This window comes from Hyaena hyaena, unplaced genomic scaffold (assembly GCF_003009895.1).
Source record: "Hyaena hyaena isolate Hyena2069 unplaced genomic scaffold, ASM300989v1 scaffold_914, whole genome shotgun sequence".
NCBI classification, from domain to species: domain Eukaryota; kingdom Metazoa; phylum Chordata; class Mammalia; order Carnivora; family Hyaenidae; genus Hyaena; species Hyaena hyaena.
Genome location: NW_024081545.1, coordinates 570,413 through 594,522, shown reverse-complemented (window position 1 = coordinate 594,522; position 24,110 = coordinate 570,413). Strand labels below are relative to the sequence as shown.

At 42.2% G+C, this 24,110-nt stretch overlaps 1 protein-coding gene across 2 annotated transcripts in view; it reads left to right on the top strand.

Annotated features, from left to right (window-relative positions):
• NFKB1 (nuclear factor kappa B subunit 1) overlaps window positions 1-24,110 on the top strand; it is a 116,489-nt gene that overhangs the window by 87,091 nt on the left and 5,288 nt on the right. For both annotated transcript variants that reach the window (XM_039220821.1, XM_039220820.1), the window contains exons 12-21: window positions 3,897-4,040; window positions 5,378-5,467; window positions 7,838-8,023; window positions 9,169-9,310; window positions 12,644-12,758; window positions 18,305-18,506; window positions 18,948-19,117; window positions 19,459-19,561; window positions 22,050-22,174; window positions 23,808-23,874. In XM_039220821.1, the coding sequence (XP_039076752.1) occupies window positions 3,897-4,040; window positions 5,378-5,467; window positions 7,838-8,023; window positions 9,169-9,310; window positions 12,644-12,758; window positions 18,305-18,506; window positions 18,948-19,117; window positions 19,459-19,561; window positions 22,050-22,174; window positions 23,808-23,874 (1,344 nt within the window). The remainder of the gene's footprint in view (window positions 1-3,896; window positions 4,041-5,377; window positions 5,468-7,837; window positions 8,024-9,168; window positions 9,311-12,643; window positions 12,759-18,304; window positions 18,507-18,947; window positions 19,118-19,458; window positions 19,562-22,049; window positions 22,175-23,807; window positions 23,875-24,110) is intronic.

Below are 24,110 nucleotides of genomic sequence, written 5' to 3'. Positions count from 1 at the left end.
GAAAAGTAACAGACCATTTAATATAAGAGTAAGTGTATGAAAATGAATCCAAACTATACAACCCAGGGAATCTTTGTGTACATTTCTCAGAGGTCATTGAACATGCCTTCCACTGTCCCAGCCCCTGCAGTCACTCCCTGTGTCAATTTTGTGTTTTCATTATTTTTATCAGTAAGTAAAATGGTCTTATCAATAAATTTATGTCTATTGTCTTCTTCCAACCTCCAATACGACTATTCTTTAGGTCATAGATTTGGCTTTTCATGTTCATTGGTACATTTCCAACATCCAAAACAGTAGGTGTCATATATTTTATTTGTTTTAAGTAAACTCAGTGCCCATGTGGGGCTTGAACTCACGACCCTGAGATCAGGAGTTATGTCCTTGCTGAGATAGCTAGGTGCCCTTAGTAGATGTCATATAGTAGATGCTGAGATATATCTGAGAGCTGACTTTTTTTTGTTTTAATTTTAATTCCATTTAGTTAACACATAGTGTTATATTAGTTTTAGGTGTACAGGATTCAGTAATTTTATACATTACTCAGTGCTTATCGTGGTAAATATACTTTTAATCCTCTTCACCAATTTCACTCATACCCCTGTCAGTCTCCCCTCTGGTAACCACCAAGTTTGTTTATATTTCAGGGGTTGTTTTTTGTTTGTTTCTTTTCTCTTTGCTCATTTGTTTTGTTTCTTAATATCCACATATGAGTGAAATCATGGTATTTGTCTTTCTCTGACTGACTTGTTTTGTTTAGCATAATACTCTGTAGCTCCATCCATGTCATTGCAAATGACAAAAATCTTATTCTTTTTTGTGGCTGAGTAATATTCCATTATGAATATAAATACACACACACACACACACACACCACATTTTCTATATCCATTCATCAATTGATGGACACTTGGGCTGCTTCCATATTTTGCCTCTTAGGAGAACTGACTTACTGATTGACCAACCAAGTTGCCATCCTCATCCCAAAGGCTATTAATTTGTTGGTGCCATCAAGGAGGACATCAGACAAAGAAACGTAACATATTCCTCTCATTGTACAGAATCATCCATCCCAGAACTCGACACCTGGTATAGTTATTGACATTGCACCTCATGAAAATGTCATGGAGGTGGTTGGGCTCAGGGAAGACAATTTAAATAATCAAGAGAGGGAGAACTGGCAAGGGAAGAAGGTAGTTGAGGAGCTGCAAAAAAAGACCATGCGAGTTATTCAATCAGAAAAGGTGTAGATTCAGAAGAAGTGGAATCATAATCTTTAAATAATGAAAGGAATGTAGGATAGATGCAGACATCTAGTATACTATTATACTAGAACCCGAAAAACGAGAATGAGGTACTTTTTAAGGCATACACATATCAAAACGGGGTGGAGACTAAAAGTTTATCTACATTTGTGAACTAAACTATTATCTACAATCATCTATTATTAAAGGAAGCAAAGATATTTTGGCAAGTTTCCAAAAGAATGGCAGCCTAATAGAATGGAAACCTCACTGGACTTTGGATCTGATATTCACTCTGCCCTGACCTCTGACAAGTCCCTAAATCATCCTAGCTTTTGTTTCCTCTTCTGTAAAAGGAGGGCTTGTAATGAATGACCACTTAGGTCCCTTCCAGAATAGGTTGATGTTTCATGGTACAACCCATGGTGCCACTGTCAGAGGCAGACCACAAAGATATATGAAAGCAACAAGAATATCTCCATGTTCAATTCCGGGGAAATTCAGGCAGGTTCTTTTATTTAAAAACTTGTCCTAATGAAATAATCTGTATCAGTTTCTTGTCATTGAAATCTTAATGGATGTAGAATAGTTACTATTCTTAAAGTGACTCAAAAATTCCCATTTACAGTGAAATATAAGCATTGAATATCTTTGTTTTATAAAACAGAAAAAAGTACAGAGCAAATACTGAATGATTGCTTTGGTAAAACACGTCAGCAGATAACATTTATACCTGAGGATGAAGAAGTTGTCTGCTTCCCTCTTGTGCTTCATATTTCTGATGAACTAATATTATATGTGAGATCCCCAATTTACAGGATGAGTAACAAGTATGACTATTAGTTGGTTATAGTGCAATTGATGGAAAATTTTTATCAATCTGTTCAAAACCTTTGAAAAGGAAATTTGTAAAGTTTCTCTACTTTGAGGTCAACCATTTCTAGTAGAAGCATGTTCTCTTCAAAGTTGACCCACATTGGCTTTCTTCCTAACAAGTCTGGACATGATCCATTTTTAAAGGATTATTTTAAGGGTATTTTGCTATCCTACTTTTCCATTTTTCAGTCTTCCAGCTGCGCTCAGGTGACTGGAATAATCAGTAAAAGCATTCTTTTGAGCCCTGCGATGACTGAAACAACCACAGAATTAGAAATAAGTGGAGAGCTGAACATAAGCAATGGCCAAAACTAACATTGAAGAATTGGAAAAAGGACAATTGTTAACTATCAGGCTGCTGATTGAAAAAAAAATAAAGAGAAGAATACCACATTGGCTGTTTATTTAAACAGAAACTTTCCATCACCTTTTCAGTCCAAAAGAGAGAAGGGAGAAAGAAAAATACGTGATAGGAAAATGAGAGAAGAAAAAGGGAAACAGAAAGAAGAAACAAGAACTCGATAATGGACCACAATGGCAGTGGGCTGAGAACAACCGATAGTGAGAAGCAAAAGAAAAACTGCAACTACACGAAGAATGAGGGAAGACGGTCTGAATAGCCTCTAGACCTGGACAGTCAAAAATCTCAGAGGGCATCATTGTGTTTTAAGTCAAGTCTTAGACTTTTCGGCCTCCCATATCTCCTCAGTCACCAATGACTACCAATCCCTCTTTCACTGCATTCCTGGGGTCAACCCATCTGTATTATCGTGGTGACCACTAAGGAACAGCCCCTTTCCCCCTCCATCTGCACTGTCCCTGCCTCTCACTTTGACTCTTTTGTTTTGTCTTACACACCAGTGGCGGATGAATCTTCCTAAAATAGCACCGTGTCCGCATCATCCCCCAGGTCCGAAACAGCCAGTGGCCCTTCTGCTTGTAAACCTCTTAGGTTCACAATCCAGGAACTCTACCATGTGGTCCCAGTCAGCCCATTTCTCAAGACTTTCTTATGCTAAAACTCTCACTTCAGCTAGACTGCTCCATGCAGCTCTCATAAGCACACAGTGCACATTCTTTCCTTCATTACTTTGCCTCTACATCCCACTTTCAGAACATCCTCCCTTTGCCCTCTCCTGATATAAAGTGGATTCTGGAAACCCTTCCCTAAATTTTCCAGCTCATAGGTACTTCCTGGAAGTTCTTCCTTGAACCCCTGGAACGCTAATTTACAACCATGAATTTAACATATAGAGCTTCATGATGCTGTCTCTCCTCAGTCTTTCCCCCTTTAAATTATACTGGAGGGTTCTTGGCAGCAAAGACCATATTCATTCTTCGCTTTCTCCCCAGCACTTACTTCACAGTAGATGCATTATAAAAGTTGGTTGGTTAGCAATAGTTGTGTGTATGACCGAATGAAAATGCTCAATATCATTTTTCTTCTCCGGTATCTCCAGTATCTTAATAATTGATGGGAAATCTAGTCTTTCACTAATTTGAATGATGCTAGGGGCTTAAGAAACTGTTGTTTCTTCACTGTAGAGAGGATTTGGGTGTGTACTGTTCTGTGGTTTCTCTGAGGCTGGTTCTCAGTCTTCATATCCATTGGAATAAATACAATGCTTCTTGAAATTGGGCATCTCTTCCTCCTTGGGTGATTTCTGTTTCCCTTTAAGATATTTAAAAATATAGTCAGAATCAATATTCTCTCTGTGGCTAGTTGTGGAATTGAATCAGTCTTTTCTCCTCTGGTTTCTCTTCCTTTAACTACAGATAAAGAGGAAGTGCAGAGGAAACGGCAGAAGCTCATGCCTAATTTCTCAGATAGTTTCGGCGGCGGTAGTGGTGCCGGAGCTGGAGGCGGAGGCATGTTTGGCAGTGGCGGTGGAGGAGGGGGTGCTGGAAGTACGGGTCCAGGTACGAGTTAAGTCTACTCTTTCTACAGCTTTTCATGTTGGAGGGGCTAGAATTTTCAACCCAGATCGCCTGTGGGTTGACTGACTGTGACATTACGGAGTATGGCATATGAAATTAATTAAAATTTCAATAAATATTTTTTGCAAAGAAATGCATATTCATTTTGTAATATGTAGATAATATCGAAAAACTATAAGAAGAAAAAAAGTCACCCAAGTTCAGTTATCGGAAGAATGTGTCTATTAATGCTTTGGTGTATTTTCTTCCTCCCTCTCATCCTTCCTTCTCTCCTTCTATACTTGTCTTGATTTTCTTTGGAAACATTGAAAGGATTTCATATTATATATACTAACATTGTAGAAAATCTGAAGATACGTAAAACTCTAGTGTCAAAGGTTAACTTTTTTCTGACTTAATTCTGTGCAAACATTACAGTATTTATTTTTTGTATTTTTATGAGTACAGCTGTGATCCTCATAATGCATTGTATTTAATCTATTTACCTATATTAGTTATTTATTATCATCACTTCATGATTGTGTATTTGGAGTTATATATGCTGCTTTTCCCTAACGGATTAACATAAGCATTTCCTCCATGGTAATAAAAATATTATGTAAGCATAATTTTTTAAGCATTATTTTAATGACTCGTATTTCATGATGTGAATACACAATAGTATCACTTGCTTGAATGCATTTCCTGTTTTTTATTGTTTTTTTTACTGAACTCGTTTGTCCACGTTGTTTTTCTTTTACTCCAGATTGTTTTTGTAAATTAGATTCTCTGAAGTAAAATAACAGTGGCAGGGAGTATAACATCTAATACCAGCTGCTTCCCCAAAGAGTTTTATGCACAACTTTATGTTTCCACCAAAAATGCGCAAACATGCCCAGTATGGTCATGTTTCCTTGAGGACTTGGTACTTTTTCTGTATTTTGTTTGGTTCAGTTTTTCCCACCAGACGTTGTTTCAAGGGCCTCTGTGTCAACAAGTCTGAGTTTGGGTGGTGACCACTCCCACAGAGCAATGGGACCCTTTCTCCAGGGTGAGCTCCTCCATGCTGCCCCAGGCCTGGGCATTACCTGAGTTGCCAAAGTGGAAACTTGGTCAGAGTGGAATTCTGATCATTCCCCACCCCCAGCCCCAGTAAGTCTTACTGACTCACAATGGAAACACCATGTCGTGCACTCTGCCTTCCCACAGCAAAGCCTGTGCTCACCTGCGGGAAGGACACCAAACTTTGCTGAGTCTTCGTAAAACACACACACACACACACACACACACACACACACACACACATCATGAGGTTTCAGTTGTTTTGCTTGCCATTGCAGGGTATGGCTTCCCCCACTATGGATTCCCTACATACGGTGGAATTACCTTCCATCCTGGAACCACTAAATCTAATGCTGGGATGAAACATGGTAAGTAACACAGTTTTTTTTTTTTTTTTAATAGTGAGAAAAGGATAAAAATTTAAAAGTTTTATATTATTACTTATCACATTGTCATCTTGAAAAAAATGGATAAATGGAAATAAACTAAGAAGATACTCATGCAAAAAAATGTTATTTCCTGTGGCAAATATAAATTCTATTTCCAATCCTATGTTTATACTTATATATTTCCTTCTTAAGTGGCATGAACAAGGGGAAGAAAAGAGCATTAAAAAAGGACATACAGAGAGACTTGACCAAAAAAGTCACCAAACTTACTTTTTTTTTTCCTCAAATACTACACTTTTTTTTTTTTTTACAAATAGTTTATTGTCAAATTTGTTTCCACATAACACCCAGTGCTCATCCCCACAAGTGTCCTCCTCCATGCCCCTCCCCCCTCCCCCCCACATCCATCAGTCCTCAGTTTTTGTCAGCATTCAAGAGTCTCTCATGGTTTGCCTCTCTCCCTTTCCCCCATTTCCCCCCTTCTTCTCCCCCTTGGTCCTCCGTCAAGTTCCTCCTAATCCTCCTATACGTGCAAACATATGATATTTGTCCTTCTCTGCCTGACTTATTTCAGGCAGCATAACACCCTCAAGGTCCATCCATGTTGCTACACATGGCCAGATTTCATTGTTTCTCATTGCCATGTAGTCAAATACTACACTTTTGAAGACATTTTGAATTTTATAGGGATGACCTTTCCCCTCAAATACATCCTTTATGTGCAGTTGTCACGCCATGTGTGTTCATAGCTTATGTTCCATGTCCATTCCAGTGTATCACTGAGGACAGAATACAATGAAGCCTTCCCACATAGTGAGTGCCTGTTTTATGTCAGGTGTTGCTTCTACATCTTTTAACTGTAATCTTCCTGATTGCTCTGTAGGGAAAATAGTAGTATCTCCATTTTATGGACAGAGGACATCGACGTTCAGAAAGGTTCATTCACTCACCGAACACACATATCTGTTATTGGCAGAACCTGGTTTTGAACCAGTTCTACTCAGAAAACATAGGTGCTCTCATAGTACCTGTCAGATAATATGATCAGACTAGAAAGAGCACAGAAATGGCGTGCCAAGTGGCTCCCAAACTGTAGAATGTGACTTGATATTACGTCTTAACAACTTGCTTGGTTAATTAGCATTAGGAAAAGAATAATTCCTGTTTGTTTTTGAGAGAGAGAGAGAGAGACCATGAGTGAGGGAGAGGGACAGAGGAAGAGAAAGAGAGAGAGAGAGAGAGAGAGAGAGAATCTTAAGCAGAGTCTAGGCTAAGTGAGGAGCCCCACATGAGTCTCAATCTTGTGACCATGATATCATGACCCGAGCCAAAATCAAGTCGGATGTTGGACTGAGCCACCCAGGCACCCCCATAACTCCCTGGGTTTTTTTTTATTATTATATTTTATTTTTAAAAAACTTTTAACATTTATTTATTTTTGAGAGACAGGAACAGAGTACAAGAGGGGGAGGGGCAGAGAGAGAGGGAGACACAAAATCTGAAGCAGACTCCAGGCTCTGAGCTGTCAGTGCGGAGCCCGTTTCAGGGCTCGAACTCACAAATTATGTGATCATGACCTGAACCAAAGTTGGAGACTTAACTGACTAAGCTGCCCAGGTGCCCCTAACTCCTCTGTTTCTATTTAAGCGCTAAAAATTCCACTACCCTAAAATTCACAGAAGAGCTTTATTTCATTTTTCTCCTTCACAAATAAACAGAATGAAATGTAAGTTTTTAGAAGTGTATATGAAATCTTTTTAAGATCTTTAAAGTTCTTATCACAAGAAAAAAAATTATAGCTGTGTGTGCTGACTGATGGTAACCAGACTTACTGTGGTGATCATTTGATAGTATATACAAACATCAAATCATTATACTGCACACCTGAAACTAATGGAATATGTCATTTATTTTTTTAATGTTTACTATTTTTGAGAGAGAGACAGTGACAGAGAGCAAGCAGGGGAGGGGCAGAGAGAGAGGGAGACACAGAATCAGAAGCAGGCTCCAGGCTCTGAAGTGCCAGCACAGAGCCTGACACGGGGCTCGAACCCACAGACCACCAGATCATGACCTGAGCTGAAGTCAGCCACTCAACCAACGGAGCCACCCTGGAATATGTCACTTATAACTCCATAAAAATGTGTCTTTTAGAAGTGAGAGTTTAAAATAGCTCCAAAACAGGTTATTTATGATATGGCTATTTTAAAAGGAATTTCAGATTATTGTTTTTCTTTTCCCTTTGCAGTGAACTTGCCTCCTAACTTTTATCTGACCTTCACTGAAACAGTGAATTATAACTTAATAGAATTTAGTGAGAAAACGCTGATGTTTCTACTTTTATCTTAGGAACCATAGACTCCCCATCTAAAAATGATCCTGAGAGTTGTGGCAAGAGTGTGGACAGAGAGGCAGTGAACCTCTCTAGGAAAGTAACTGAACCCACAGAACAAAATAAGGAGCCTGGCACTAGAGAAAATGAGCTTGCCCTGACGTATACAGTAGGAGGAAAGGAAGAGAACTTCAGGTTTCAGGGTAAGTGAGCACACACACGATTACATTGTATTGACTGGTGAGGGGATTGGTTGGTTCGGGGTGTAGCAGCTGTTGCCAGAAGACCAGTGTATTTTCTGTTAATCTAAAAACGATATATTACTGTCTTGTTCAGTGTACTCTTCAGAGTCCTGTATGCCTTTTGAGAAACACGTGTCAGAGCATTTTATTCACACTGAGATTTCCATTTTCCCCATATTATCTCTGTTAAAGTACTGGAATACGCATATGCATTCTCCAGTCATAATTATGCAGTTTTAGGGTATCGTGGGAGATCATCTAATTCATTTCTACCACAGATAATAGAGAAGTTTCCGTAACTTCAGTAGTCTTCTTCCTCTAAACTGCAGGGTTGGACCATCACCCTGAAGTAGAACTTTGCCTGAAAATGAGAACGTTTCCTTGTACGCTGATGCCCTCTTTGACCAATTAGGATTAAGAGGGACAGTGCACTTTGCACATTATTTTGAACCAGTACTCATTAGAGAAAAGGAAGGGAAAGACAGCAAATATTTCAGCTCAGCGACCACTTACGGTCTCTATCACATATTATTATTTTTTTTAATATCACTTTAAAAACGTACAAAGCATGGTTAGGTAGGGGACCATATAAAAACAGGCCACAAACTGGTTTTGGCCCGCAGGTCCAAATTTGCCTTCCCCTGACCTTCAGGAAGCGAACTTCACATGAACACCGATGGCTTAGGGAAAGTCTGTCTGCGGCAGAGACTGTGGTTTTTGACACTTTGCCTAACAAGACAGTTGTTAAAGACTCCGATGAAGGATTATTTCATCAAGAGGTTGATGGTTTACAACACAGTCCAGCCAATCAACATTTTTTGGAGACTGATTGCTCCCCCTGAAATAACAGACCTACCTAAATTTCTTTCCCCTAACAAACCACAGACAGATTTTTCAGATCAGCCTCTGTGCTTGTCAGTAAGCCAGTGGCCAGTCGTGCTTTTGCTCGTGAACACAGTGCGGAAGCACTGAAAGGAACGTTTGCAACTAAAGCAATGAGTGCCGAGGTATCAGAACACTGATGCCGATGGTTTCGGCCCCAGGCATGCCACACACGCAGAGCAAGTCTAGGAATCTCCACTTTGATTGTGCCCATTGCCTTGCAGATGACCTCTTCCTAGAGAAGGCTATGCAGCTGGCCAAGCGGCATGCCAATGCCCTTTTTGACTACGCGGTGACAGGAGATGTGAAGATGCTGCTGGCTGTCCAGCGCCATCTCACTGCAGTGCAGGATGAGAATGGGGACAGGTAAGTCACGTCTTCTGCAAACAAAGGTTGTTTTAGGGTAGGGAGGCGAGAAAATCACCATATGCATACCGGCTAGAGATAAAAAAGAATTGCTTAAAGGTATTGGGTCCTGTAACTGGAAAACTGTCACGGACGGTCATGTATCAGTGAGGGTGAATCCATAATTTGCTTCTTCGGGGCTGCAGTTCCCACCTGTTGGACATTAGAACACTTAAGTCCTCATCTATGAGTACATCATTCTGGGCAAGAAGACTAAGATGTGTGCGGGGAATGGTACTTTTTCAAAAACCTTGCTTTATTTATTGGGATAGTGTTTGGAATAAAACTTGATAAACACCTATTAATTTATTGGATTAATAACATCTGCTTTCTTTTCCGAAATGAGATAATAATAAAGTTTGGTCCAACCCAGTCCCAAAAGCACTTATTACCCCAGCTGCACAGGTATCCTAGTGGTGACCCCAAGAAAAAGCCCAGTAAAGACAGCACAACAACCACGGTAGCAAAACAAGTAAGAGATAATTGTCATTCTTTCCCAGTTACTGGCTCCTTCCCTACTGCCTCGGCTACTGATTACCAGTCTGGGACTGGATCAGACAGACTCCTGTGACGGCCGTAACCCACGCTGTGTGGGAGTCCAACATTCCAATCAGCATGCCTCCGTTTCTGCTGTTACTGAGCTTATATTTGCAAAGCACCTGGCTTCTTTCTAAAACGGTTCTCTGAGTCCTCTCATCGAGTCTCCTAAAACGATCTCAAAAGCCTGTGAGAATAACAGGAGACAACAGTCCTCAGAGTCGAGTCAAGGACCTTATCTAAAACTTTCCTAAAATAGTGTCAACACTGAGAAGCCCTTTTCTGTAGAGGAGCTCCTGAGTGCTATGTTTTCAACCTCAGTTAAAAAACTGAATCAAACGCTTTAGGAAAGTGCCAACCTCAGGGTTTCAAACAGAGACCTTTGTTCTCATTCCTTGCAGCGTAACCAAGGATGTGGTATAACCACTGGCCTTGTTATACAGTATGAGAGGAACCGACACAGCCTTCCTCGGGCGAGGCTGCGAGCAGCAGAACGCTTTTACAGGGTTAAAGAATCCAATTAGCACTCAATAACATGGAACCACAAGAGAAAGCAGTTAACCAAGACAGAACAACTGGGTTTCAAGTGACATTTTAAGGGACCTCTGCACTGATGAGCCTGAGAAAGATGAGCACGTAGAAGTCGGGAAAGGCTGCTCGTATATCAAGGGAGGGTTGTGGAAAAGATTTTGGGGCACATGCATTGAAGTGGGTGGGTGCATTGAGGGGAAGACACACACATGTGTGAGGACACATATGGAGGGACTGAGGAGGTGACCTCCCCCACCCAGGCGGAACACGAATACTTAGAGTCCCCTCCTAGGACCCCAAACATACTCCTGGCAAGCTCCCGGGGCTTGCCACAGTTAGAGGACAGAGATGGGTGACGTGGAGAGGCCAAAGAGGAGCCTCATGAGAATGCAGACAAGGGAAAACTGTTGATCCTCACAGCTCAGGTCTCGTTTTCATTGAACCTGTCCCACTCAGCTAATAATCTGAATCCCCTAGCCATTAGTCATCACAGCAAATACAATGAAGAAAAGAAAAGAAGTTCTGGTGTTGGGGAAATTCCCATGAGGGTGTGAGGATTTAAGGGGGAGGGGGAACGTACTTCTGCTATGAAATGCTGAGCTGCACATGGAAATTTCTAGGCAGTTTTGAAGTATGACCTTTTCTTGGTATATGTGCATCATGACTGCGTCAGAATTGAGGCCCTTTTTAGATGGCTTCTTCCAGTCTCACATTTCAAGAGACAATAGTGACATCTTGACATCATTCCTTTACTCTCTCAAGTAATGAAGTCATAAGTTAATTTTTGAGGCCCTCCCGTGCCAAGGTTAATCCCTGGTAAAATTTTACCCTTGCTCTTGCTAAGATAGAGACTTGAATAAAATGACCCCGAATATTTTTCGTTTGGAGAAAATCGAGGCTGTGCCTCAAATCCCAGCTGTCCTGCACCATTCAATACTTGGAGTGTGCTCTGTATCACAATCTGTCCATACTTTGGAGTGTTCATTATCTTAGGTGTCCATCGACAACTTGACAGAGCAGGGCCCATGTACCCCTTCAGCAAGATGGCTTAAGGGATTAAGAGATGGAGCCAGGTGGACCTGGGCTGGGCTCCCAGCTTCTCCACTCACTAGTTATATGACCTGGGTTGAGTTCTCTTATACCCACAAGTCCAAGTTTCATCATCTGAAAAATGAGGATAATGTTACCTACCTCACAGGGCTTCTTGTTATGATAAATAAGATTATGTATGTCAACTACTTAGGATGCTCTGGCAAATAGAAGCTCCAAACAACTTTCATTGTTGTTAGTGTTGCGTCATTTCAAATTATTTTTAATAGTAAGGGTTTTTTTAAATAATTAAAACATTGTGTCCCTAGGAGTGATGCTTGGCACCTGCCAATATTTTTGACCTTATTAGTATAAGACCCTAGTGCCTAAATTGTGTGCCTCAATTTTAGTACCTAAATTGTGTGCCAGGGCTTAAGGCTGACCCAGGGAGAACCAGCCCCGAGGTCAAGGGCCAGAGAGGGAGAAAGCTGTACAGAAAACTACAGTTGCATAACAAGCAGTGAACTTGAGGCGAGTCAGCATGGCCGCCTAGGAAGTTCAGAGAGGAAGTGAGGTTTGAACTGGAATGTGAAGGATGGAGTAGGCATTGTCTAGGCAGAGAAGAGGAGCAGGACCATTCCAGGCAGGGGAGAAATAGAATCACAATGTTCCTTCAGAGCTTTGCCTCACGAGTCTTCTACCAGTAGTTAAAAACTTGACCCTATTGTCCCCTCTTGGGGTCTGGGAAGAGCTTTAAAAAACCACCACACTGTGTTTTGGAGGAGGCTGGCAAGGCTAGGTGAGGTAACTACATTTTTCTGAACAGTTCGAAGTGCTGGGCATTTTCCGTACATCATCTGTATATAAAGGGAAGCCAGGAAGAGGCTAGAGGAGAAAATGCGCTGAAACCACTGCAGGGAGTTGGGATTGAACTTAGGTCTCTCTGCCTCCAAACCCAAGTGCATTTATACCTCAAGGGGTCAAACCGAAATGCCCCCAGAGGCCAGGCAAGCATGGAAAATGAGTGGAGCTGCCTGGGTAGGCAGAACATCCCCACCTCAGATTCTAGACATTTGGGGCCCAAGTAAAACTTAAGTATGGGAGCCAGATTCATCTTCAAATCTGATCATTTCTTGGGCATCTTTTTTTTTTTCACTAACACTCCAATTGATTATCACCACTCTTCTTTCCCCCCAGTGTCTTACACTTAGCAATCATCCATCTTCATGCTCAGCTTGTGAGGGACCTACTAGAAGTCACATCTGGTTTGATTTCTGATGACATTATCAATATGAGAAATGATCTCTACCAGGTAAGCAGAAACACCAACTGAAGAAAAACCCACCGTGCTTGTGTGTGTGTGTGTGTGTGTGTGTGTGTGTGTGTGCGTGCATGTGTATATGTGTTATTTCTAATCATGTTAACAGTAGTAAAACTATGGTGCTTTGTTGTGTAGGTTATATCCTAAAAGCCCATTCCTTGGGAATATTATCTATGATTTAGGATCCTTTAACCTATGAATGTGATAGAAATCACCCCACAATAGAAATCTCACACTCCTGCCAGGAGAAGGCGAAGTTTAAACTTTAGAAATCTGTCAAAGAGTCGACCCATTTTCTCTTTTTCCTTTTTTTAATTTGTTGTATTTTTTTCATTATAACAGGTATACTCTTTAATCCCCATCCTCTATTTTCCCCATCCCCTTCACCCACTTCCCCCTTTGGTTACCACCAGTTTGTTTCTGGGATTAAGAGTCTGTTTCTTGGTTTGCCTCTCTCTTCCTCCCCCCCACCCTTTACTCATTTGTTTTGTTTCTTAAATTCCGCACATGAATGGGATCATCTGTCATTTGCTTTTCTCTGACCTATTTCTCTTAGCATAATACTCTGTATCTCCATCCATGTTGTTGCATAAGGCAAGATTTCATTTTTTTTATGGCTGAATAATATTCCACTGTGTGTGTGTGTGTGTGTGTGTGTGTGTGTGTGTACCACATATACACCACATACCATATATATATATATACCACATTTTCTTTGCCCATTCACCTGTCATTGGACACTTGGGCTATTCTCATAGTTTGGCCATTGTAAATAATGCTGTTATAAATATAGGGATGCATATATCCCCTTGAATTAGTGTTTTTGTACTTTGGAGTTAGATACTCAGTAGTGCAATTACTGGGTTGTAGGATAGTTCTATGTTTAATTTGTTGAGGAATCTCCATACTGTTTTTCACAGTGGCTGCACCAGTTTGCATTCCCACCAGCAGTGCAAGAGGGTTCCTTTTTCTCCACATCCTCGCCAACACTCGTTTCTTGTGTTTTTGTTTAGTCTTTCTCACTGGTGTGAAGTGATATCCCATTGTAGTTTTGATTTGCATTTCCCTGATGAATGATGTTGAGCATCTTTTTTCTTTCTTTTTTACCTGAAATATAACTGACATATAACATTGTATTAGTTTAAGGTATATAGTGATTGGATATTTGTATATATTTCAAATGATCACCAAAATAAGTTTACTTACCATCCGTCACCACCCATAGTTACAAACTTTTTTCTTTCAATAAGAACTTTTAAGATCTACTCCCTTAGCAGCTTTCAAATATGCAGTACAGGGGAACTTAGAGTAAATATATACTTGTCAAGAAAAATACAATTGAAAAAAAATTAAGTTTGGAAAGCCAATAATTTGTAAGAATTTTAACATCTGCTAAAACACATTTTGACAATATCTAGATTAAATATGTATATCAAATAAAGGGTGCTGAAATCAGAATACAGAAAGGTAAAAAGGTTGCTTGAAGAGAAAGAGTCTTTCAAAAACAGAAAGACAGCTCAAACTGAGGAAAACAGAGAACACTAGAGTTTTGCCCAGATCAGGTTTGAACAGGAATTAAGGGGGTTCAAAAGCAACTCGAGGAACCCTGTTACAGAAGTCTGCAGATACTGCAGAGAGAAGGTAGCTGGGACCCGGTGAGGCTGACTGGTGGGCATGTGTAGACTTCAGGTGAGGAAAGGAGATTGAAACTTCTGCTTGGCAGAACCAAAGCCTGGATGATGGTGTTGGGAGCATGAGCCCTGGGTCCGTCTCTCTGGCTAAGGGGTGCACTACCACCAGGGCCGCTCCATTTCCTGTCCAGGAGCACACCCCCCCTCCTAGCTTGCCTTTACCCTAGCCCACCTGGCTTTGGTCCCAATCTTCTGATCTGGCCCCTTGTCAGCTTTCGCATTTTCTCCCTCCCTCCACTGCACCCAGAGTGACTTCCCAGCCCTCATTGGCCTGGAGGGTGTGCTCGAATGCCTGGTCCAGGCATATCTGTCATTCTAAAAATGTGGACAACAATCATATGCAACTAATTGCACAGTAAAGTACCCGTTCTGGTTCTCAATTGTTAAAGCAGGTGTTGTGAATCATTTTTGTCTCCTCAAAGCAAAAGAACTAAAATGTTTACATGTGGCTGTCCCTAGATTTTTATCTTTGCATAGGTGTTTCCTGAGAAGGGAAGTAAGTTTCCCATTTGATGTAAGGCTTTAGGCTCCTTCCAAGGCGTTAATGCTTAATGTCAAAGGAAGAATGAAGTTGGGGATTCTTCACTGACTCATAATATAAAGCAATGAAAGTGAAGTCTAATTTTAGGTAGACATTTAAAGGATGTCTTCAGATTCTCATACCATCTTGGGGGTTGTTGGTATTTGGAGAGTCATCTGACCCATAAAGCTTGATTCTCTCAGGCTTTAGGACTGATCATTCCTCTCAACTGTCACAAGTTTACAAATAAAACGGAACGGGATGCTGTCACTTCTCAGCCCTCTTTTCAGAGACTGCTTAACTTCACTGCCCGCAGGTCAGATTCAAGGAATTACTTGTTTTTCTGTTTATAAATAGGCCTTGCAAAGGACACCACGTAGCAGGATTAGTAGTCGTGATTTATTATGTGCTAACCTCCTTACTGTATCATTTGGTTACGTATATGGAGACTCTCTCCGATATGCTAGACACCCAAAAATCTCAAAACCACCTCCTTTGACACTTCCACGCCTTCTAACATGGGGACTCTCAGGAGGGTCCTTTTCTCCCCCAACTCACCACCGCTCTCATTCATGGGTAAGGATTCTGGATCCCCTGGTATGCCTTGTAGGGCTCAAACATAAACCCAATGGCAGCTTTGATCTGAGAACCAGAAAAGGCTAAAAGTTGGCCTCATTTATCTTCGTAAAGTTTCTCTGTTAACTATTCTTGATGGAAAAATGATAGAGTTCTCTAAGTAATTTGGATTATTTGGCAATTGTCTTAGACAACTTCCCAAAATACCATTCACTAATCTTAGTACATTTCTGTAACCATCTGTCATGATCAGATCACTCGCCCCACCCACTCTCTGGAGATACACTCAAAATAATCCAAGTGTATAGAGTTAGGATTCTTCTGAAAATATTTCTGAAATCTGTTGCCTTTAAACCCTCTCCTCATCTTCTCCCCCCACCATAGACAACCACTCCAGTGTGTTGGATATGAATTATTTTGTTTGCATGCATTCCTTTGTTAACATTAGTGGGGGGTTTATGCATGTGGGTTTTTTCTTTTATGTTTTTAATTTTGGTAAATACAACATATGTTCATGGTGCTTTAAATGGTACATAAGGAATTATGCTAGAAAATCAAAAGTTGCCCTCCCTGGCAATATACAGGTCTCTCAACCCCACTCCCAAATGCAACTATTGCATTTGTAAGTATTTTTCCACATATTGGCTACATAAACATATACATTTGAAATATATAGATATTTTAGTATACTCTCACTTGCAATCCACACTATATTATATAATTCTGGGGTTAAAGATCTAAATCCTGAAATCACCTAGAAATTGAGAAATTGAAAAATTGGTGAGACTTGTGGGAGAAAACTTTTTTAAAAAAAGCTTCTTTTACTCATGGTAACAGAATTTGTATAACATGAAAAAAATCATACTAAAACTAGAGAGAATTACTAATTGCTGAATGGTAAAATATTCTGTAATTTCAGATCTTCTTTTTTACAATGTCATTCTCTTTCAGACTTTTTTTCATCGCCCCCAAATAGCACTTCAGATTAATAAACACAGGCCTTTTTTTTTTTTTTTTTTTACATATTTATTTCTTGAGAAAAAGGCTCTTGGCTGCGGTATCTAAAGTTTTGAGGACATCATTTTATTTCAAGCTGGGGTGTAAAAGATGAAAGAAGTAGGAGAGAATGGAGATTTGGCCAAATACCCTGTCTTGCTTGTGTTGTATGAGATCATCACTGTAACTGAGACGTAGCCGCGGGAGCGTCTTCCAGCATCTCCTGCGCTGTGGTCATCCTGCGCTGCCCAGGGTGTTGTGGTTCACCCGCTGTCACAGCTGTGGCTGGCGATCGCTTTCAGAGGGACAAAGTTTAGGCAAGTTGTCACTAGACAGGCTGGATTTCGGAAGTAAAACTTCTGCGAAATACACTGATTTGTTTAAAAATATATTGCCATTCTCCGTCGGTGACTTCAGTTCTTTGAAGGATACTTTCTCGACCAATCGTGTTTGCCTTGCTCATTTTGAAAACACTCAATTTGCAAAACATCTCATTTGCATTCACTGAGGCACTACTTTGTGGGCAGAGTAGTCAAGTGGACTATTTATGCACCTATTCAGTGACAGCGGTTCAGCTCGTTTGTTCCTCTGAGCCCTCTTGGGGAGATAGTTCTGTTGTCCTGGTTAAGACATTTAGAATCCTGGGGCGCCTGGGTGGCTCAGTCGGTTAAGCGTCCGTCCGACTTTGGCTCGGGTCACGATCTTGCAGTTCCTGGGTTTGAGCCCCACAATGGACTCTCTGCTGTCAGCACAGAGCCCACTTCGGATCCTCTGTCTCCCTCTCTCGCTCTGCCCCTCCCCCACTCATGTTCTCACTCTCTCAAAATAAATTAATTTTTTAAAAAGAGGTACTTGTTGGGATGAGCACTGGGTGTTATATGGAAACCAACTTGACAATAAACTATTTAAGAAAAAAATTTTAAAATAAAAATAAAAAATAAACATTTAAAAAATGGGGAAAAAAAAGACATTTAGAACCCTTTGACATCTGTTATAAAATGGAGGTGCTAGAGTTCTATTGATTGGTCTCATGGAGCCAGTCCATGGAAAAATATTTTTTAACTTAGCAAACTCATTTTCAATGGCAATATAGAATGATAGCACCTTTGTTAATTAGTTTCTACTGAGTAGTTCATTTCAACGTCATCAATAAACCTGTAGCCTTGCTTTGATTTGTTAACCTACAGAATTAGAAGATAGATTCCTACTAGAAAGTCAATAAACTTACATTTATTAATAGAAGAATTAACATATTAACAATCAGCAGGCTGTGATGAGAAACAGGAAAGCTATTAAGAATTGTAAATATGGAGGCACCTGGGTGGCTCAGTTGGTTAAGCGTCCAACTTTGGCTCAGGTCATGATCTCACAGTTTGTGAGTTCAAGCCCTGCATTGGGCTCTGTGCTGACAGCTCAGAGCCTAAAGCCTGCTTCGGATTCTGTGTCTCCCTCTTTCTCTGCCCCTCCCCTGCTCATGCTCTGTCTCTGTCTCAAAAATGAATAAAAAATATTAAAAAAAATTTTTTTAAGAATTGTAAATATAAAAATAATCTTAATTATCGCATGGCCCGACAGCAGTCCAGCACACACACTGCATTAGCACAGGATATGGAACATTTGCAGAAGCTAGGCGTTAATCTGTGGGAAGTAGCCCAGAGGAATGACTCTACCTATTGGAGTGGCAGCGACCAAGCCCATGGGTTCCAGTGTTCGCCACTGACCAGTGTATCTCCTGCCCCTTCTCCACTTCCCAGACACCCTTGCACTTGGCCGTGATCACCAAGCAGGAGGCTGTGGTGGAGGACTTGCTGAGGGCCGGGGCCGACCTGAGCCTCCTGGACCGCTTGGGTAACTCTGTTTTGCACCTAGCTGCCAAAGAAGGACAAGACAAAATTCTCAGTGTTTTACTCAAGCACAGAAAGGCAGCACTACTTATCGACCACCCTAACGGGGAAGGTAAGAGACCATCACACATCGTGGTATACCCTTCTCTGCCTGCTTTCTGAACAATTGGTCGCTATTTGATAAATGTGTGTTATTTGATTTGCACCTCAAAATGCTTTCCTTAGTCACCTGGAGTTCGTCGTCTCTTGTGAGAATTTCTGTTGCTCGCCCTAGCTAATTTCTTAAAGATGATTTGGAACAGTTAGTAGCAGGAAAAAGCAGAGGCCTGAGCGTGGAAAACATCATTTCTCCAGAGACGATTTACTTGCTCTGTGTCTCCTGAGAACGTACAAGGAGACTGTGGGTGTACGTGCAGGACAAAAGACTTACAGCACCGTGTGGAGTAGACACTAGATGTGCTGAAACTTGACAGCATTCCTTCCATAGGGTCCAGTTCTGCCATCTTGTGAGCAGCCTTCCAGCTCCATGACTGTCCCTGTGCTTGGGCCGCAGGTCTAAACGCCATTCACATAGCCGTGATGAGCAACAGCATGGCGTGTCTGCTGCTGCTGGTGGCCGCCGGGGCTGACGTCAATGCACAGGAGCGGAAGTCGGGGCGCTCGGCGCTGCACCTGGCTGTGGAGCGTGACAACATCTCTCTTGCTGGCTGCCTGCTCCTGGAGGTAAAGGAACCGCGTATTTGCCTTTGTATTCAATTCCCAGGACAGAGTCGAGACCATCTTTTCAAGGAATTATGTCAGCAACAGGTTTTCTCCCTACAGTCACCTCTGTTTATTCGGTATCTACTCAAGGCTCCAGAGTAGCAGCTTCAGGCATTCCTGACACCATCTGCCCAGTCTCTCTAACTGGAGATGTCTTCAGTGATAGAGGCCACCCCAAATAGCAACTGGGCTAGTACTATGACCTATTAACATGACCTAAGGGTCATGCTGACAGGAGAAGGTGGGGACTAAAGAGTGAGAGAACCTTCCACTGACTCTTTCCCATCTTGGCTGGATTTCAGGGTGATGCCCATGTAGACAGTACCACGTATGATGGAACCACACCCCTGCACATAGCAGCCGGGAGAGGGTCCACCAGGCTGGCGGCTCTTCTCAAAGCAGCAGGTAAGGCGGCCTGGCGGTTGGGAATGGAAAATGCTATCAGGAAGGCAAACCCAATCCCCATAGAGCAGCCAGGTCACCTTCTTTAAGGCCACGGAGCTGCTGCTGCGAGGCATGAGTGAATACAAATCGCGCGTTAACTGCCATAATGATGCTGTTTCGACTAGTAATCCTGGGCTTCATCCTGATGGTCATGTCAGTCTTTACTCTCTACTTCATTGGTTTGTTTTGGGTGTTTGTTGTTTTGGTTGACTCCCATGACAGGAGATCTTAAAAGTTGAATTTGATTCCTGAAAGAACTCTGAGCAGTACCAGCCTCCGATCATGTCAGAGGTCTGCAGAAAAAAAGTTTATTGGTATATGGCATAATTTTAAAATTTCATTTGACAAGAGAGGTCTCTTAGAAGTTGAAATAATAGGAAAAAACGAATGGGTCATGTATTGAGTACTGTCATATGCGAGGCACGAGAAATGGCTAGAGTTTATTAACCTTACAATGGACTAGGCATGTCACACGCATGTCTCATTTCATCCACAATAACTTTCTGAGGTAAGTACCGTTATTATTTTTGCCATCTCACAGCCAAGGAAACAGACTGGAGAGGCCTGTGAGTCCCAGTCCCAAGGTCCCAGTATGTGGCATACCTGTGAACCACACCTCACCCATCTAAACTTCCAGACGCTATTGTCTCTACTCTGTTTTTCTCTCCTACTTCACTCAAGGATTTGCAGGTGTTATTCTGTTCACTTCTCTAATCCTGTGAAGTCTAGAAAATTATTACTGCTCACCCTTGAATCTCTCTTGCCTTGTGTATTTAGAACTTCAACAAATGTTTAATGGATTAGTATCCCAGACCTTCTCTGACATACCTGATTTACTTTAGAGATTATTAAAACTTCTTTGGAAAGTGAATGCTTCATAAATTTAAGAAAACAGAGTGGGCTAAGTACCGTCTAAAAATTGAGTCCAGGAAGATGTCCAAACTTTTTCTCTGGGAGTCCCACATTTTTCTAGTAAACAAAATCCTACCAAAGAAGCAATAGCCTCTTCTTAGCCTTTGTCAAGTTAAACTTTCTCTTGAACACAACACTCTGATTGCAGTGATGTAAGCATAGTTTGGGTAGTCACCGGTTACAATTAAGAAATGCCTTCAGACAAGAAGCTATAACCCTTTCAAAAATGCTTTCCCTTGAATTCTCAGTATTCCATGAAAGGAGTAGCAAGTGACAGATTCTCCACCACATAAATGAAGGAACGCGGATGAAAATCCTAGTCCTGAGCTCAGAGTCCTGAAGGTCACTTAAGGAGCAGATACAGCTCAGCTCGTCCAGCCTTCTCCAGCCTGCACATTGTTCCTCTGAGTTCCTCCGCTGTTTCCAGGCTCAGGTGGCACTCCCTGCCTTCAAGATCAGGCCAGGCCTGGGAGGCTGAACTAAGAAACAGCATGTAGATCCTTCTCTGACCCTCATCAGGCCCTCTCCTATTATTGAAGTTGGCACAGAACTCACGTTCTTCCAGCAAGATAAAAACAAGTTCTTCCCAGAAGGGGGTTCTGAACTTACTCCTGTTTGTTAGACATCAGACTAAACAGTCTCATAAAAATAGTCTCTAAGCCCTTAACAAGTAACTCTAGCTCTAATCTCTAAGTGACTTTTGGTGTTTTCTTGCTACACATTAAGAAGCAGACTGGATTTTTCCAAGATCAGCCCTCAAATGTTCAATAACCGTACATTCCAAGGGAAGGTTTTTGTGGTGTCCGTCTGTTTGTTCAAGGACTGGGACCCTGGCATTGTGGTTGTGCCCAGGAAGAAAACCGAGCATGCTCTCCCTGTACAGCAAGTTTCTTTGCTCTTTTGAGCAAGTGGGAGAATGGAGTGAAAAGCAGGCAGTGGTGGGCATAAACCTGAGCAGAAAATTAGGACCTTAATCCTGAGGGTGCACCCCAGTCCCTGTAAACTGCTGCCATTACTAAAAGTACATCTTTTTCAGTTGAAAACTGTCCTAGGGACTTAAATGTGAGGTCAGGGTACTCCACATCTTCTTTTGGTGAAAATGTTCTCAGCTATGTAGGGTGTCATCAGACATATTTACATTCAAAATAAGTTAGAATTTAAAAGAAACTCTCTGAATGTTTCAGTAGAAACATGTTTTATGTATTATCCAGGTGAGGGCGCCTGGGTGGCTCAGTTGGTTAGTATCCAGCTTCAGCTCAGGTCATGATCTCACAGTCATGAGTTCAAGCCCCGCGTCAGGCTCTGGAGCCTACTTTGGATTCTGTGTCTCCCTCTCTCTCTGCCCCTCCCCTTCTGTCTCTCTCTCAAAAATAAATATTAAAAAAATAAAAATAATATACAAAAGTAAAAATAAAAATTATGCAGGTCATTGCCTCTAGGAGCTATTATGTTTTCCCTTTGGAAACCTGACCTCTGCAGGTGGTTCAGAGTCGACAGGATCCAGGTTTACCTAATGCTGTGTAACTTGACTCCACAGGCGCAGATCCCCTCGTGGAGAACTTTGAGCCTCTCTATGACCTGGATGACTCTTGGGAAAAAGATGGAGAGGATGAAGGAGTCGTGCCTGGAACCACACCCCTAGATATGGCCACCAACTGGCAGGTGAGTGGGGCTCCAGTCTGTTTGATGGCAGCCCGGGAGGGACCTAATGAGTCAGGAATATAAGAACAGATGGTCTTCCTGGGTCTTTATTCCCCAAAGCACATGCCTTTTATTTTTAAGAAGTCTGCTTGTCAATATTTACCTTGAAAAGCCTATCCATGAAAGATCTAGGTCAGCGGAGTTATGAGTGTAAAAGCATATGCTTAATCAGATCAGAGTTCAGTTGTGAGAGAGGGTTCTGCAAGAGACAACACACAGTTCGCGTAAGAGTTTCCCCGTTCTGAGCTCACACCGGAACTTTTCTGTTCCCGGCTCCGTTTCTGAAGCTAGGATAGCTATTCCGCTTTGCTTAGAACTTTGGTGAGTGACTCCTTTACATGAAAAGAACCCGGGGAGGAGCACCTGGGTGGCTCAGTCTCTGTTGGGCATCAGACTTTGGCTCAGGTCATGATCTCACAGTCTGTGAGTTCGAGCCCCGCGTCGGGCTTTGTGCTGACAGCTCAGAGCCTGGAGCCTGATTACGATTCTGCGTCTCCCTCTCTCTCTGCCCCTCCCCTGCTCATGCTCTGTCTCTCTTTCTCTCTCTCTCTCTCTCAAAAACAAACGTTAAAAAAAAAGAAAGAAAGAAAGAAGAGAAAGAACGCGGAGAGTCTTATGAGGACTTTAATAAATAGAAACAGTAAATAGACTTAACTCTTCCTCCAAACTCCAGTGACCTGAGATCTGAAGGTGCAAACAGTTGGTAGGTCTTTATGGCCCAGGAAGAGCTGCCGGAGGGAGGCTGGCTCTCCGACCTGTGTTGATCTCCAGCACAACAAAATCGACTTTCTTGGGGGCAAGTACCGCTCCACATCCAGAAACGGCCAATTGGCCTCTTCGCGGCCCGTGGTGTTGAGTTGAGTGACCCTGGCAGAGACCACATGGTTCCCCTTTTATGTTGAGCACCTGGCTTTCCCAGAAGCCTCGTCACAGAACACAGAAAGATAACCCACTTCAGTGACCCCATGTTGTCCTTTCTTAAGTCAGCAGCACGCACAAAGCGACTGCAGAGAACATGGAAGGGTCTCCGTAGCTGTGGAATTTATTTTTCCTTTTAACTGAAGACTTTTCTGTCCTCTCAATTTAAAATGTAGATGGTGCTAGAAAGAGAACATCAAGCCTTGTGAGCATTACTATACTTGTCTGAGCAAGTTTATTAAAATCATTCTCATAAGTCCTTTGCGAGGGAGGAGGGGGCAGCGAGGAGGCACAGCTTCACATCTCTGAGTAAGCTCAGCCCTCACCCTGGCTCTCAGGGAAACATCACGGGCCAACACACGGCTGCTTGGGTGGCCTGGACGGTGTCAGTCCCTCAGAAGTACCGAGGCCCTGGCTCTCCGTAAGATTGGCTTGGGGTTTCAGAGGCCCCTGTAGAGCACAGCCTTCTGGCCCCAGAGCCCCCAGGACTTTTCTTTTCCCCAAAGGGCATTGTCATGACTTCACGGGTCATGGTGCTGACTCCTTCCCATTCCTCCACCTTTGGGGTACCAGGTGCTCCTAAGGAGGACACGGTGAGTTCTGGATCACAAAGAAACTGCTTCTCCTCCTGGTCCCTTTAATGTGTCGTGTTTCTCCACGGTTTTCTTCCCAACAGGTGTTCGATATATTAAATGGGAAACCGTATGAGCCAGAGTTTACATCTGATGATTTACTCGCACAAGGTAAGCTCTTAACCAGTGTCCTCTCCACACTGTCATGTAAAGGGGGGAGGGAGAGCCAGCAAATCCAGGCTGGACTGTGAGAGGCTCAGTGGCGTGTTGCAGAATCGGAAGATCCTGGACATCTGCAAAGGGGAATAGCCGGTTGTAATCGACCAAATTATGTGATAGCGCTGCCCCGGTCAGGGCTTCTGCCGACTGCAGGGAGAGGAGCCTGACTGCTCCCACAGGGCATTAGA